This window comes from Girardinichthys multiradiatus, chromosome 22 (assembly GCF_021462225.1).
Source record: "Girardinichthys multiradiatus isolate DD_20200921_A chromosome 22, DD_fGirMul_XY1, whole genome shotgun sequence".
NCBI classification, from domain to species: Eukaryota; Metazoa; Chordata; class Actinopteri; order Cyprinodontiformes; family Goodeidae; genus Girardinichthys; species Girardinichthys multiradiatus.
In genome coordinates, this window is record NC_061814.1 from 29,683,795 (window position 1) to 29,699,996 (window position 16,202).

General features: G+C 41.7%; 1 protein-coding gene across 1 annotated transcript in view; it reads right to left on the reverse strand.

The window, feature by feature from the left end:
- LOC124858876 (putative thiamine transporter SLC35F3) overlaps positions 1-9,748 on the reverse strand; it is a 39,039-nt gene extending 29,291 nt beyond the window's left edge. The window contains exon 1 of the mRNA XM_047351182.1: positions 9,474-9,748. Coding sequence (XP_047207138.1) covers positions 9,474-9,549 — 76 coding nt within the window. The 5' untranslated portion in view covers positions 9,550-9,748. The remainder of the gene's footprint in view (positions 1-9,473) is intronic.
- Positions 9,749-16,202: the final 6,454 nt, after the last annotated feature.

Below are 16,202 nucleotides of genomic sequence, written 5' to 3' on the forward strand. Positions count from 1 at the left end.
GAGAAGGACCGATTCCAGACCTTGGGGGACCTGCGGAACCAGTGGACTGAGTCTGGAGTAAAAACATCCAGAGCCACCGTGCACAGGTGTAGCAGCACTGGACTGTTGCTCAGTGGTCCAAAGTACTTTTTTCAGATTAAAGCAAATTCTGCATGTCATTCGGAAATCAAGGTGCCAGAGTCTGGAGGAAGACTGGGGAGAAGGAAATGCCAAAATGCCAGAAGTCCAGTGTCAAGTACCCACAGTCAGTGATGGTCTGCGGTACCGTGTCAGCTGCTGGTGTTGGTCCACTGTGTTTTATCAAGGGCAGGGTCAATGCAGCTAGCTATCAGGAGATTTTGGAGCACTTCATGCTTCCATCTGCTGAAAAGCTTTATGGAGATGAAGATTTCATTTTTCAGCACGACCTGGCACCTGCTCACAGTGCCAAAACCACTGGTAAATGGTTTACTGACCATGGTATCACTGTGCTCAATTGGCCTGCCAACTCTCCTGACCTGAACCCCATAGAGAATCTGTGGGATATTGTGAAGAGAACGTTGAGAGACTCAAGACCCAACACTCTGGATGAGCTAAAGGCCGCTATCGAAGCATCCTGGGCCTCCATAAGACCTCAGCAGTGCCACAGGCTGATTGCCTCCATGCCACGCCGCATTGAAGCAGTCATTTCTGCAAAAGGATTCCCGACCAAGTATTGAGTGCATAACTGTACATGATTATTTGAAGGTTGACGTTTTTTGTATTAAAAACACTTTTCTTTTATTGGTCGGATGAAATATGCTAATTTTGTGAGATAGGAATTTTGGGTTTTCATGAGCTGTATGCCAAAATCATCCGTATTAAGACAGTAAAAGACCTGAAATATTTCAGTTAGTGTGCAATGAATCTAAAATATATGAATGTTAAATTTTCATCATGACATTATGGAAAATAATGAACTTTATCACAATATGCTAATATTTTGAGAAGGACCTGTATACTTGTCACAAACTGATGGTCAGATATTCTGCTTCAAGATTTTCTGATAGAGAGCAGAGTTCATGTTTTCCATCAGGTATGGCAAGCAGGTAAGCCCCACGAGCTGTGTGTGGTGTGTTTAATTCTTTTTTTTGTTTAATCACAAATAAATCAAACATAGTAACAATTGCAATAATGCTTCCACTTGAAAAATATTCTTTTATGTCTTACCTTTACACAGGTACCAAAGGTTTGCATGTAGACCTTATAAATGTGGAGCTATACTTGATTTATTTCAGGTATGTAATTTCAGGCAAAAATTGCTTCTAAAACCCTTTGGGCTTAACAGGTTAAAGTCGGGTATCAGCAAAACAGCCCCGGACCATCACACTACCACAGCTATGTTTGACTGTAATCATTTTTCTGAAATGCTGAGTTATTTTTACGCAAGATGTAATGGGACACACACCTTCCAAAAACTTACACTTTTGACTTATTGGTTCACAGAATATTTTGCCAAAACTCTTGGGGATCATTCAGATATTTTTTGGATAAAATGGTGAATGTATTTGTTTATTTTGCACAGCAATAGATTTGGTTAAGGACTTCATCTGAGAATGCCATTTCTGCCCAGTCTTTTTCTTATTGTTGATTCATGAAAACTGACCTTACCTGAAGTAAGTGAAGTCTGCATTTCTTTTGGTGTTGTTTTGGGTTGACCTCCTGGATGAGTCATCAAGGCTCTCTTGGAGTAATTTGAGTCAGCCAGCCACTCCTGGAACGACTCACTGCTGTTTCATACACTCACCAGCCACTTTATTAGGTACACCTTGCTGGTACCAGGTTGGACCCCCTTTTGGACCCCCATTTTCAGAACTGCCTTATTCCTTCATGGCATAGATTCAACAAGGTACTGGAAACATTTCTCAGAGAGTTTGGTCCATATTGACATGATAGCATCACACAGATGCTGCAGATTTGTTGGCTGCACATCCATGATGCGAATCTCCCGTTCCACCACATCCCAAAGGTGCTCTATTGGATTGAGATCTGGTGACTGTGGAGGCCATTTGAGTCCAGTGAACTCAATGTCATGTTCAAGAAACCAGTCTGGGATGATTCGTGCTTTATGACATGGCTAGATGTAACCATCAGAAGATGGGTACAATGTGGTCATAAAGGGATGGACATGGTCAGCAACAATACTCAGGTAGGCTGTGGCGTTGACACAATGCTCAGGTGGTACTAAGAGGCCCAAAGTGTGCCAAGAAAATATCCCCCAAACCATTACAACACCACCACAAGCCGGATCCGTTGGTACAAGGCAGGATAGATCCATGCTTTCATGTTGTTGATGCCAAATTCTGACCCTACCATCTGAATGTCGCAGCAGAAATCGAGACTCATCAGACCAGGCAACGTTTTTCCAATCTTCTATTATCCAATTTGGGTGAGCTTGTGCGAATTGTAGCCTCAGTTTCCTGTTCTTAGCTGACAGGAGTGGCACCCGGTGTGGTCCTCTGCTGCTGTAGCCCATCCGCCTCAAGATTCGATGTGTAGTGCGTTCAGAGATGCTCTTCTGCATGCCTTGGTTGTAACTAGTGGTTATTTGAGTTACTGTTGCCTTTTCTATCAGCTTGAACCAGTCTGGCCATTCTCCTCTGACCTCTGGCATCAACAAGGCATTTGCGCCCACAGAACTGCCACTCACTGGATACTTTCTCTTTTTTGGACCATTCTCTGTAAACCCTGGAGATGGTATTGCGTGAAAATCTCAGCAGATCAGCAGTTTCTGAAATACTCAGACCAGCCCATCTGGCACCAACAACCATGCCACGTTTAAAGTCACTTAAATCACCTTTCTTCCCCATTCTGATGCTCGGTTTGAACTGCAGCACATAGGCTTGACCATGTCTACATGCCTAAATGCATTGAGTTGCTGCCATGTGATTGGCTGACTAGAAATTTGCATTAAGGAGCAGTTGGACAGGTGTCCCTAATAAAGTGGCCGATGAGTGCATTTCCTCCATTAATTTTCAATGTAGTTCATTGGAGTCCCAAAGCCTTACAAATCGCTTTGCATTTCCAGACTAATAGATGTTAATAGCCTTGTTTCTAATAGAAATTGAGTTTTTTCAGATCAGTGCATGATGTGTCGCTTTTTGAGATCTTTTAGCCTACCTCATGCTGTCATACAGGTTCTATTTAAGTTATTTCTTTACTCCACAGGTATGGCATTAATCAGACCTGGGTGTAGCTAATGAAACTCAGCCCAGTTGTCCAAAACAATGTTTAATAACAGTTAACTCATGATGTAACTCATGATTTAAGATTAATTTTTTTCACATTTTTCCAATTATCATTACAAAACTTGCGGTTATCTTTGTCTGATATCAAAATTAAATTAATATTTTTCCGGGGCTGAAGTAAAAAGAAATAACAACAATTATTTGTTTTAGGGATTGCTTAAAACATCTTCAAAGTGAAGAATAGGTCTCATTGAACCTGTAGAGAGATACCCTCAATGCATTAAATCAGGCTAGAAAAACTGGTAAATTTGCTGCTGTGAATTCACAATTGTCTCTATAATTAGCTTGAATTTGCATCAGTCTGACTATACACACTAACTCATGGTAAAAAACGTATGAGACCCTTAAAGGAACAGCAGCTGGTGAAATATGGCCGTCATCCTCAGGGACTCATGAACGCTGAATCACCTTTATAAGATGCCTGCTCTCTTTTAAAGCCTGTATAATGAAGTTATGGAGATTAAAGGGACTGATATGAACTTCTTACCCCTGCTTCTAGCAACACAGGAACAAAACAGACACTCCCCAAGGACACTCTTTCATTTAAAGAGAAATCAATAATCACCTACCCGGCCTGCCAGTCCTTGAATTTGTCAAAGAGCACACAGAGGAGGCAGTAACTATTTCAGACGATGTCAGTGAATCAAACCCAGGGCAAGAGCAAATGTCAGCATATACCCAGAATGGATCTCTCCCAATTGTTTTGTTGCTGTCTTCAAGATGAGTTTCCACTAAGGCTGGTGTCAGCTTTGATCTGTGTCTGTTTCTGATACTCCTAAAAGTATTCAATGTGGCTGCTCCCATGGAGCTGGTGAAGATTACTGACAGTATTGGGAAAGCTGCAGTTCACTGTATGAATTTGAAAAATAGCCAATTAGGCTTCTGCCTTTGGTTTCCCATCTCCAAATCTGATTCAACTTTTATATTTAATATAAACCTGTGGGGATGCTAAATGGACACAGAAAAAGCCAGAGATAAAAACAAGACCACTGCAGACCCTAAATAAGGAACTATTTTGTCAGCTGGGTGCAGGTTGTTAGGTTGTTAGTGAGGAGAACAGAGGTTTTTTTTTTTACCGTGTCCTGTCCGGCAGAGAAGTGGTAAATGCGGCTCAATATAGAACATTTGTGTATCTATTAACACCTGAATCTAAACACCTATGTGTCTGAGTGTGAGGACCCATGTGCATACCAGGTTTCTCCATAAAAATATGCAATAGTGAATGCGAGGAGCCACAAACCCACCCCCTGGACCCGTGACATATACGGAGGAGATCCAAGCCACAGACACACAAAGGCCCCCCAGAGCACAGGAACCCCTGGAGAACCACCGCCGGGACTACCGTAAGCCCCCCCAGAGAGAAGCCGGGGAGAATCCCAGGGGAACCAACCAGTAGCCACACTGCATTAGCCTCAAGGAGCTGCAGCGACAAGCCGTCTACGCCCGAGCAGATCCAGCCATGGACCTAGAGACCCGAGACCCCGGGACATATCACTCCCCAAGCAGAGGCCTGACCGAGCCCAAGGGTGCAGGACCCGGCAAGCAGCCACCAGGAGTGAGCCAGCACACACCAAAGCACCCAGTACCGGATACCGAGGACCACAAGTACACCGGCGGGCAGAGATACCAACCACCCGCAGGTAGTGTGGCGGGGAGGGAATAGGCCCCCATCGAATGTGGGGCCCAAGACCCAACCTGACACAAAAAACAGGCACACACAATCACACATTTCCACCCTCATGCGTACACATAAAAACACTCACACCCACGCACCCAGCCTAAAGACAAACAACAATGGACGTCGTACACTCACTCACACTCCCCATACTCTATACTCCCAGGTCCAGGTGCCGATACCCCATAGGGACAACCAGCCCCCGGGCCCAGGAGGTGGACCCCTTCCCTCCGGGGTGGAGACAGGCAGACCGCCCCAGCTCCTGAACCTGGTCTGGGCTAGCCCGGGCTCGTGCCTGGACCTGAGCGACCCCGGCCCGGACCCTGCCGCCCCGCCCCGCCCCGACCCGACCCCAGTCCCCAACCACCCCCATCCTAATCCGGGGAGGGGGCCATGTACAAAAGAGGGGTCTACATGGTCCAAACAAGCCCGCCAACCAGAGCTGCCACAGAATAAAATAGTACCAACCCACAATGTGTTCTGATTCCAACACCATGAGCCCTTCACCCCCAATGAACCCAACATGAATCTCCCCACTGGGCCACCCCCAACCAGGACACAGATATTGAACACATGCCCAGGGGAGACACACCCCAGAACCCAGAGCCCCCAAGTCCATCCCAGATCCGCCCAGAAGCAGACTGGCCACCAGGCCAGTATTCTATGTCCACCGGTAAAGGCTCCCCAAAAACATTGCATGCAGCCACCAGATGCCGCCCCAGTGAGCCACAAGAGCCCCACCCGAGTTGAGGCCACAGCCCCCGGTGCCAGAACCCCCAGAGACCCCAGCCCAAGGACACCCCAAATGCCCCAAACCCAGACACCCCCCTGCATGCGCCACAATGCCCCACAGGACGAAGCAAAGGTGCCCCACCCCCACTAGGTGATGGAGCCGATTAAAGGAGCCCAGAGAGATTGATCTGATGAGGAGGCAGAGGCTGTCTCAAGACTTATATAATCCGATAGAAGGTTTCTGTACTGGCTAATATTAAGAAGGTTTTTATTTTTCCAATTCATGAGGATAGTTTTCTTAGCAATACATAAGGCAGTGAAAACCATGTGAGCTGAATTTCTCTCTATGGTGACATCATCTAAGTTGCCCAACAGGCAAACTGAGGGGGAAGGTGAAATATTACATCTCAGACACTTTCATAAGTCTTCACATATCAGGCGCCAGAACCTCTAAACAGGTGTACATAACCATAGTGCGTGGATGTAATTGTCAGGTATATTGCCTGTGCAGTGTAAGCAAGTATTAGATGGCGCAAAACCCATCCTGAACATCCGTTGACCTGTATAATATACTCTATGAAGGATTTTATGTTGTATTAATTGTAGACTGGTGTTATTCATCATTTTAAAAGTTCTGGAACATATCCGAGACCAAAATGTTTGGTCAAAGTTAACTGATAAATCCACCTCCCATTTCATAATAGGAAAGGAAATTGATTCGTCTATATTAGACAGTGTCCTGTGTATCTTAGACATTAATTTGGGGGGGTTGAGTTTTAGGAACTCTTGTACACTTGATGGCATTTGTAACCCAACGATTTTAACCCTAAAGTAATTTTTTATTATAGATTTAATTTGTTAATATTCTAAATATTTATTCTTGTCCATCCCATATTGTATATATAATCTGTTAAATGGGATTAATTGAATTCCTTCAAATATATGTTCCAGGTATTCCATTCCTTCACTACTCCAATCTGGAAAGTTTATCATATTATTTTTTTGTAGGATGTCAGGGTTACTCCAGATGGGTGTGCGTCCGCATGGGATTAGTGAAGACCCTGTCATTTTTAGATATTCCCACCATGCTGTCAGAGAGGTGCTGATATTGAGGCCTTTAAAGCATTCATGTCGTTTTATATTTGAGAGGAGTTTTTTGGTATTTTTTTTTATTGTTGTTACATAAGCAACAGAGACTCTGACAGACTGCATGTTGATCCGCTATGGCCCCCTGTGATTCCTGTCTCCTTCAAAGCAGCAGCTGAATGTTCACATCTCCTCTCCCCAGTTTACAATACAGTATCACTCCAAATAAATGCTTCCACAGGTTTCTTCCTCCTCTCGTTCTGGTCACAGCTTTGCTTTTGTCAAACAGCCTAACAGCTCAGTTATTCTGAAAATCAGCCGAATTTCAAAGTAATAAGCTTGGAATCCAGCAGCAGTGATTATTCTGAGGTTCCCCAAAGATGCTTAGTGACTGGAAGTAGGCAACACTGTTTAAACAGTTCAGGTATCTTATTAGTTAATTTTCTGCAGTGTGTATCTAAGACTGCATGATAATTCCTTATTTATATTCTTGCAGCTGGTCATCTATTATGTTTAAAGCAGTTAGACATTTACAAATCTAGACCTCAACACTGCAGCTCTCAAACAGAGTGCAAACAGAGAGTTGAGCACTGATGAGTATTGGTCAGCAAACTGGACAAAACACCTGCACTACGGAGGCTGAGATGTATAAAGACTGCATTCAATAGCCTCTTGACACGTTTTGTGTACGGCATATGTGTATTTTGTAGAAATTCCAAGGAAGGTATTCTTTATGGGCTGCACTTTATTTCTTCCATCCATCTTCCCATCTAACCCTGACTAGTTTCCCTTTCCCTGCTGAAGGAAAGCATCATTGCAGCATGATGCTGCCACCACCATGCTTCACTATGAAGGATGGTGTGATCAGTCATATCTGATTGTAATTTTTTTCCATATGCTTGCTTTGTCCACTATGTGGCTTATGGTAAACGTTAACTCCTTACTGCCTGAATTTATTTAAAATAATTTGAAAATATATTTTTGCAGTCAAACAGAATACAAATTAAGTAGTGATTGTTCATTTGAATACAGCACATACATTGTTGTGGTCTGTGGTTAACATGACAAAAGGAGAAAAAGCTCAGGCAGTGAATACTTTTGCAATGCACAAGTGATTTATCCTATAACTTAATTATAACTGTAAAATGTATTCTTACTTGCTTGACAAGTAAGAATAAACAAAAATGTTCTTATGATGACACCAGAAGCAACACATGGTACTCTAACCATATAATCATCAATCAACTCTAAATCCTGTCATCTACAGAAATATTCAGATGACTGCAGTTATCGTGGATCAGAGATGGACTGTTTGGTCATTTTGTTTGGCAACATTCTCATCCTGATTGTGAACCAGACAAAAGAAGATGCTGTGGACTTTAGAAGAAGTATGAATAGGGAAAAACTCCATTTTTACCCTGGCAGAAGAGGTGGAGATGATGGAGGATAACAGATTGGACAGGAAAAGCAACACCAAAGCTGTTTACAATAAGGGACAGAGAAGACTGTACTTCTTGAGGGAGCTCATGTCATTTGACATTTGCAGCAAGAAATTGTATATCTTCTAAAAAGTCTGTGGTTGAGAGTCCAGTTTCCAGCACACACATCAAATGGGGCAGGATTATCAAACAAACGGTAAAATGATTTAATAAGAATGGCTATGTGCTGTGGTAGCTCTTTAGTCCTGGGAGCTGATCTTACAAAGAAGGATATTGGACAAACTGCTTGATAAATCAAAAGAATACTGCACATAATATGCAAAATTCACTGATAGACAAGCAATCGAAGGCTTATTCAGCTTGCCTGCAGTAAAGATCAAAGATCATTCCTGACACAACAACCTTTAACGAGTGCTTTAGAATAAAACAGTCTTTTTTTATTTCTTCTAACTCAACTTCATTTGCCCTTATTTTTCTAAATAAATAATACAGTTTAGTTGACAGCACAGTGAAGTCAGCAGGCCGTCAACTTTTTTGCCTTTTGCTTTCTGCTCATGCAAAAACACTGAGCTGAAATTTCTTAAAAGACTGCAGCATTGCACAAGCATGAGTCAGGAGAGAATAACAGATGAAGTATAGCTGATGTATGTCACTCTGGTCCAAGCAGATCACAGACCCAAAACACTGTTAGACTGAACCTCTCCAGAGGAATTTCAGGAAAAAGGGAATTAGATCTATGCATAGAGCCTCAATGGTTGAGCTTACATCCCAGCGGCTGTGCAATGATATGCTTCTGTATTTTCCTAACACTTGCAGCCAGTGATGGATGAATTGTGGGGAGAATGACAGGGAATCCCTGCTGCTGCAATAACAACTTAAAACGCTCCCTGAGGACCTGCAGGGTTTTTAGCACATCCCACCAATACAAGCGTGTTTATCCAGTGCCTCTTTGGAAAATAGCGTGATCCATTTCAAGGACCTTCCGCGACATGATAAAATGGGAATAAAGGAGTTGATTTAATAAAAAATAAATGGGAATAATTTTAAATTCATCAGATGTCCGAATGCTCAATAAGGGGAATCACCATTTAAAGTTGACCCCCTGCTGTTATATATTGGTTGCAGTCTGATTTCCTGATCTTTAATGATAAACCTTTTTTAGCCTAATTCTTGGCTGTTAGAAGCTGTTCTGTGTGATAAAGCGTTAAACGGGCGTACCGGATCCCGGAGTCCCGGTGTGCGGACGCGCACCGAATGGCCAAGGACTCTCCCTACCTTCCACTTTGGTGAGGGTGAGCACCGGACTGTTGCAGGCGGACAGCGGGGCAACCCTGGCGGAGTGTTTCTTCATGATGATGAGCTCGGATGGGCTGAGCTCCAGACCGCTTCGACTACATCCCTGATGCTGGTTCGGTGCAGAGTCCAGACCTCTTGATGGGACCCCTCACAGTCGGTCCCCTGCTCTCTGTCCCTTCGAAACCATCCGACTCCCCTGCTACAGATTTTTTACCTCCTATCTCCCCCCACCTTCTCCCTCCTTCCGCCCCCAAATATGCCTCACTCAGTGCGTCCTGGCTGCAATCTCCTTCACGAATAGTTGGGCATTTGCTGCATTTCGCCCACGTCACGAACTAATTACTTTCACATCCACGTCCGTCCACACATCACCTCTAATCGTGAAGCCCCTGTGTTCCTCCCAGACCCTCCTTCTCCAGCTGGGGAAAGGAAACTCCTCATGCAGCCCAGAAGCAAGAGACGCTGACCGGGTCCGGAGGCGTGAAAAGAAACTCCAGATCTATAAATGGACTGTGTCAGAGAAGAAATGGGAGCAAGACTTCGGAGTTTGGAGGGTTATGTGTTTATTCCTTTAACACAGTAAATAAAGTCAATGGTGGTAATTGATATGGACAATATGGCTCGCCACCCTGGGCGCCATTCTACATTACACTTGGGGGGAGGTGCTGGTATTAATTAGTTGAGCCCCTAATTTAATTACTTTTCTATTGGTTTTTAGCATTGCCGTTCAATGTGGATTGTGTGAGCTATGGAAGAAAATATGCTAGCGATGTTACAGTTGGTGTTTAACTCTTGGCTTCTGATTGTCTGCTCAACTAAAGGGTTGGTTCACTTTGTTTAAGGACTCTTGGCTGCATTTCATCAGCTCAAATTCAAAATATAAAATAGTAATTGGTTCAACTTAAACTAGAGTGATTTACACTGAACAGAGAGTAATTAAAATAAAGGTCAGTATTGATGTCATTCCAATTGGCAAGTTAAATAAAGGCATTTTGGAAAAACAATTTCACCTATCTTTATGGTCACTTGTTTTTTTTATGCTAGAATCTTTTTTACTTAAAACAAGGAGCCTTATGACATAGAGTTTTTTTAAATGGACAATCATTTAAGATGTTTTTTCTCTTTTTTTTATTTGCATTAGGACCTCCTTAGAAGGAAAGAAGCTAAAAAACTGGGGTTGGAAGAAGGTTGGAAGGTTCTCCCCAAAGGTAACTCTGAATGAAGGGATTTTTGGTGAATACATTCCTTAATAAAACAAATTCTTCATTTGTGGATGATGAATTATGTCACCATTTATGATTAATACATTTTTCAATCCCTAATGTTTCTTAAATGTTCTCCACATCAGAATTGTCGGTCCATAAAAAGTTAAAGTAGTAAATCTATGTACACAGTTAAATAAGTGCAACACCGGTCAAACCTTTAGATAAAAATATAGATGATTAAAAAAAAAATATGATGTTGCTTCCTTAACGGAGGTCAATTTATAGTTTTTTATAGGAAGAGAAAAGCAACATACACTGGTACCTCAGAGGATTTGGGATCTTTAAAAGGGTTATCATTGTCTCAAACATAAATTAGCCTTTGTGTGCTGGTTTGGAAAACTTTAAATAAGGAAGCTAAAGCTATGACAAATACAACAATTGGAATTTTAGACTTCTGATTTCATCAAAGCATTTAAAGGCTAAATAACAATAAGAAGTCATTTTCACTAGAGTATATGTAATAGATATCGGTAAATTTAGAAAATGTAGAAATAGAAATTAAAGAGGTCAACTTAAAATCCAAAATGTCAATTAACCTCTTAAGAATTCAGTTTAGACTTTGATTTTGAATGCCAGGAGAAAATAATAAATCAGAACACCAATTTGAACACAAAACTTCATTAATACAAAGAGCCTTGAAAAAGTATTCACACCTTTGTACTTTTAACATTTTCTTACATTACAACCACAAAGTAGATTCAATATGATAGAACAACAAAAAGCACCACATAAATGCAAAGTAGAAGAAAAACGTTTAATAGAACATCTGGTCGTCCATCCATCCATCCATCCATCCATCCATCCATTTTCTGTACCCGCTTCTTCCATACAGGATCACGGCACAGCTGGTACCTATCTCCAGCAGGCAGGTTACACCCTGGACAGGTTGCAGGCCCATCACAGGGCAGCTCATAGACACACAGGACAAACAACCATGCACGCACACACTCATGCCTAAGGGCAACATCTGGTCAAATAAGACTAAAATATACAATTTTGGCCTACATGGAAATACCGTGTGTGATGTAAAACTCACTACATATCAAACTGAAGACAGCAGTAAATCATGGTGGTGGCAACATCATGCTGTGGGGAGGTTTTTCTTCAGCAGGAACAGGGAAGCTGGATAGTCTTAATGTCAAGATAGATGGAGCTAAATAGAGGGGGACTCTGAAAAAGTAGGAAATTCATCTTCCAGCAGGATGACCCTAAATGTACAGCCAGAGGTACAATGGGGTTTAGATCCAAGCATATTTATCGCTTACAATTGCCCAGACAAGGTCCAGACCAAAATTCAATTGATCTATAGCACATTGAAGCACAAGTTCAAAAGGTGAAAATACTTTTGCAAGGCATTTAGCAGCCAAAGTAAATCCTCAGAAATCTTTTACCCTCACCTCCTTCCTTATACTCTCATAATTTAAACTGACAAGTTTAAATAAAATGATACATATTTATACAAGTCCTCTACAATGAAGAAGTCAAAATATATTTGTTTTTAGCCGGGTGTTTGGGGGGAAAATGAGTACAGAGTTATAGAAAATAGACTAGTTTTTTCCTCTGAGCTAAACATTAACATAAACCTCCGGGATAATAAATATCAAAAGATCCCTGCATCAATCGTATGTTAAAAATAACTTCAAAGACTTCTGGAGAAATAGGCAGAAATATCTGAACCAAGATTAAATGTAGGTGAACACATTTTATTTATTTATTTATTAAGCCCTTTGGGATTCAGATCGCTCACTTGTAAAGAGTCACAAAACTTGACCAAAGGTGTGTACATTTTTGTCATTATCAATCTTTTCTTTGTGTTTGTCATGATTTTGTTGAAGGTAATTTCTCTTTTTCTCTTTCTGTTTCTTTCTCTTTTTTATACCAAGCTGTGTACTGATAGTACATAGAGTTTAATTTGTATCTGGTACAACTAAAGGCAACCTGCTGTAGAGCCTTGACATGGTAAGTAAACTTGTCGATGGCTACAAATGAAACTCCTGACTGGTTTTCTTGTCTTGTACTTCATTGTTACTGACCGGCACTTTACTAAAGGCAAAGTCGTACCAAAGTCCTTCAGTTTCCTGCAGTAGACTTGTTGAAGAGAAGATACGCTTTTCAGGCTTTTCCAAAAGCTTGATGAAATATTTTGGACTGCTTATCAGCTCTTATCTGTTCCGACTTTGAATAAGAAAAGGGATTGGTTTTGGAGGCTGAAGTGGCAATTCAGACCTTCATATCAACTTTTACACTACTCTTAAACTCCAAGTTGTCAGACAGTTGATAAGACCATCTGTTCATCTGAGAGTATGGCCGAGTGCATCTGTGTCAAACAACAGTTTTATTTTCTGTTGGACACCAAAGAAGCCAAAGTACAAGATAAGATCATGGAGGAGGGGTTTGCAGAATACTAATCTGGGGAGACATTTCCTGTGCTTGTAATGTAAACCCAATTTTATTTAAAAACAGGCTAGTGTGTCAGCTGCAGTGTGTGTACAAAATCCACTTAATGGTAGCATGCCTAAAGGATGCTGTTCTGAATAATTTACCACTTAAACTGTACCGCACACTCATTCAAAAATCCCCTGCCCTGCCAAACTAGGACAAGGAGCTCCAAAAACACTCATAATTGTGTCCTTCTGCAACCAAACCCATTGGATCCCTTCCACCATATCCCATTCAGCCTATGTTTGGATTTATAAATGTTAAATGTCTGAGAAAACAGGAGTGGAGGTAATTAATTAAGAGCAAAGACTTACAGTAAATGGCCTCAACAAAGAGCAGAGGGCGGATAAACATTATAAACATGCCAACTGTGAAATATATTGTGCAAAAAGGCAAACGTGTGTCTGTTTGAGTCCCAGCAGTGCACCTGCCACCTGCATCTCTTGCGTTTACTTTAGTGCCATACATTTTCAGCAATGAAAGGAGCACTTGTGATAGCATTCAAAAATAAACCAGGGAGGAGGAATGGTTGGAGCGGTTGAGATCATTAAAAGATTCAAGTCAGTGACTCTTAGACCTTTATCTACGAACATGACGGAGGATCAAATAAGTGCACCCTCCAAAATATTGCATGACAACTCCGTCTTTGCACCACAGTGTACTTGGGATAATTCTAAATGATCAAGAATGTTGTGTAAAAAAAGAAAGAAATCACTGAGGCGCCTGCATCTGCAAGCTCCTTTTACTCAGAGGCAGAAAGAAGCAGAACTGGAATAAGAGGTGATTTTTATTTGACATACACTGGAATGTTCTGGGTCTCTCCAAAGAGCACCATGAGCTTTTTCTGTCTTTTGTTTATTTAAGCTGAAAGAGAGAAGCTACAGGCTCCCAAGTCAAGCAATCTTTAACTGATTGCTGGATACTGAGACATTCTTAGGAAGCTTCCATGGGTATTTATATCCTCCAATCTGATTTGACTCCTAATGGCTTCGTAAGAATAGCATCTATACAATATTTTCTCAACCTAAATTGACACAGAAGCTAATCCCGCAGGTATTTATTAAAGCAAAGCATTTTTTTGAGAGCAAGATGAAACGAAAACAATGAGTTCAAAGCATGAACCACAGGCGAGGACAATGGGATATAATACTGAATAGTATTAATAAATCCCCAGCTTTCTTTAATATGTGACATATTCCTGCTTCTGTAGCTGAGCATCAAACTGCACATCACTGTGTTGAGGAACGGTTATAGATTACATTGTATGGTGTAAATTAATTGGCCCTGACTGCTAGAAGGTATGTTCAAATGATTTGCCGTGATTTGATCTAAATGCCTGAGTGAGTAAATATGCCTGACTGAATTTTCATACAGGAGGAGTACAGACCTTCTCCTTACCAAAGCATCATTACATTTGTTATTGGCATTTCAAATCCCATTACAGAGCTAATACTCACTCAGGACAAATCAATTCCTTGTTGAACATTTGGAACAGCTATTTAATGTAGCCCTTACTGAACCAAAACCAAACTTGGATGCTTTAAGAAACTATAGCTGCTAGGTGGTTTCTTTTATGATGGTATTTTTCAAGCTTCAAGATTCTTTATTGTCAGTATGTCACCATAATGAAATTTAGCTGAGACCCGGCTTGAAAGATACACATGTAGGTTATAGACACTTACAAAATTTAAAAACACAAAAGAGAACATGTACATGGAATGTGGCATGTAGTATCTCTGGTGGTCTGTTTGATTGTCAGCAGGGATGTTTAGCGTCTGCCTGCAGGGGGACAATTGTCTTCACTTTTTATGGGGCATATTAAGATATTATATTTAATATAATAAATATTTAATTCATTTTCAACAGAAAGTAGAGTTTCATGATGCCCCATTTGTTGGCACTGTTGTCTTGGGCCTGGGTTCGGGGCATATCGTGTGGCGTGGCAGTAGAACACACAACCTACAGGTCCTTCTCAAAATATTAGCATATTGTGATAAAGTTCATTATTTTCCATAATGTCATAATGAAAATTTAACATTCATATATTTTAGATTCATTGCACACTAACTGAAATATTTCAGGTCTTTTATTGTCTTAATACGGATGATTTTGGCATACAGCTCATGAAAACCCAAAATTCCTATCTCACAAAATTAGTATATCATTAAAAGGGTCTCTAAACGAGCTATGAACCTAATCATCTGAATCAACAAGTTAACTCTAAACACCCGCAAAAGATTCCTGAGGCCTTTAAAACTCCCAGCCTGGTTCATCACTCAAAACCCCAATCATGGGTAAGACTGCAGACCTGACTGCTGTCCAGAAGGCCACTATTGACACCCTCAAGCAAGAGAGTAAGACACAGAAAGAAATTTCTGAACGAATAGGCTGTTCCCAGAGTGCTGTATCAAGGCACCTCAGTAGGAAGTCTGTGGGAAGGAAAAAGTGTGGCAGAAAACGCTGCACAACGAGAAGAGGTGACCGGACCCTGAGGAAGATTGTGGAGAAGGGCCGATTCCAGACCTTGGGGGACCTGCGGAAGCAGTGGACTGAGTCTGGAGTGGAAACATCCAGAGCCACCGTGCACAGGCGTGTGCAGGAAATGGGCTACAGGTGCCGCATTCCCCAGACCTGGGCTACAGAGAAGCAGCACTGGACTGTTGCTCAGTGGTCCAAAGTACTTTTTTCGGATGAAAGCAAATTCTGCATGTCATTCGGAAATCAAGGTGCCAGAGTCTGGAGGAAGACTGGGGAGAAGGAAATGCCAAAATGCCAGAAGTCCAGTGTCAAGTACCCACAGTCAGTGATGGTCTGGGGTGCCGTGTCAGCTGCTGGTGTTGGTCCACTGTGTTTTATCAAGGGCAGGGTCAATGCAGCTAGCTATCAGGAGATTTTGGAGCACTTCATGCTTCCATCTGTTGAAAAGCTTTATGGAGATGAAGATTTCATTTTTCAGCACAACCTGGCACCTGCTCACAGTGCCAAAACCACTGGTAAATGGTTT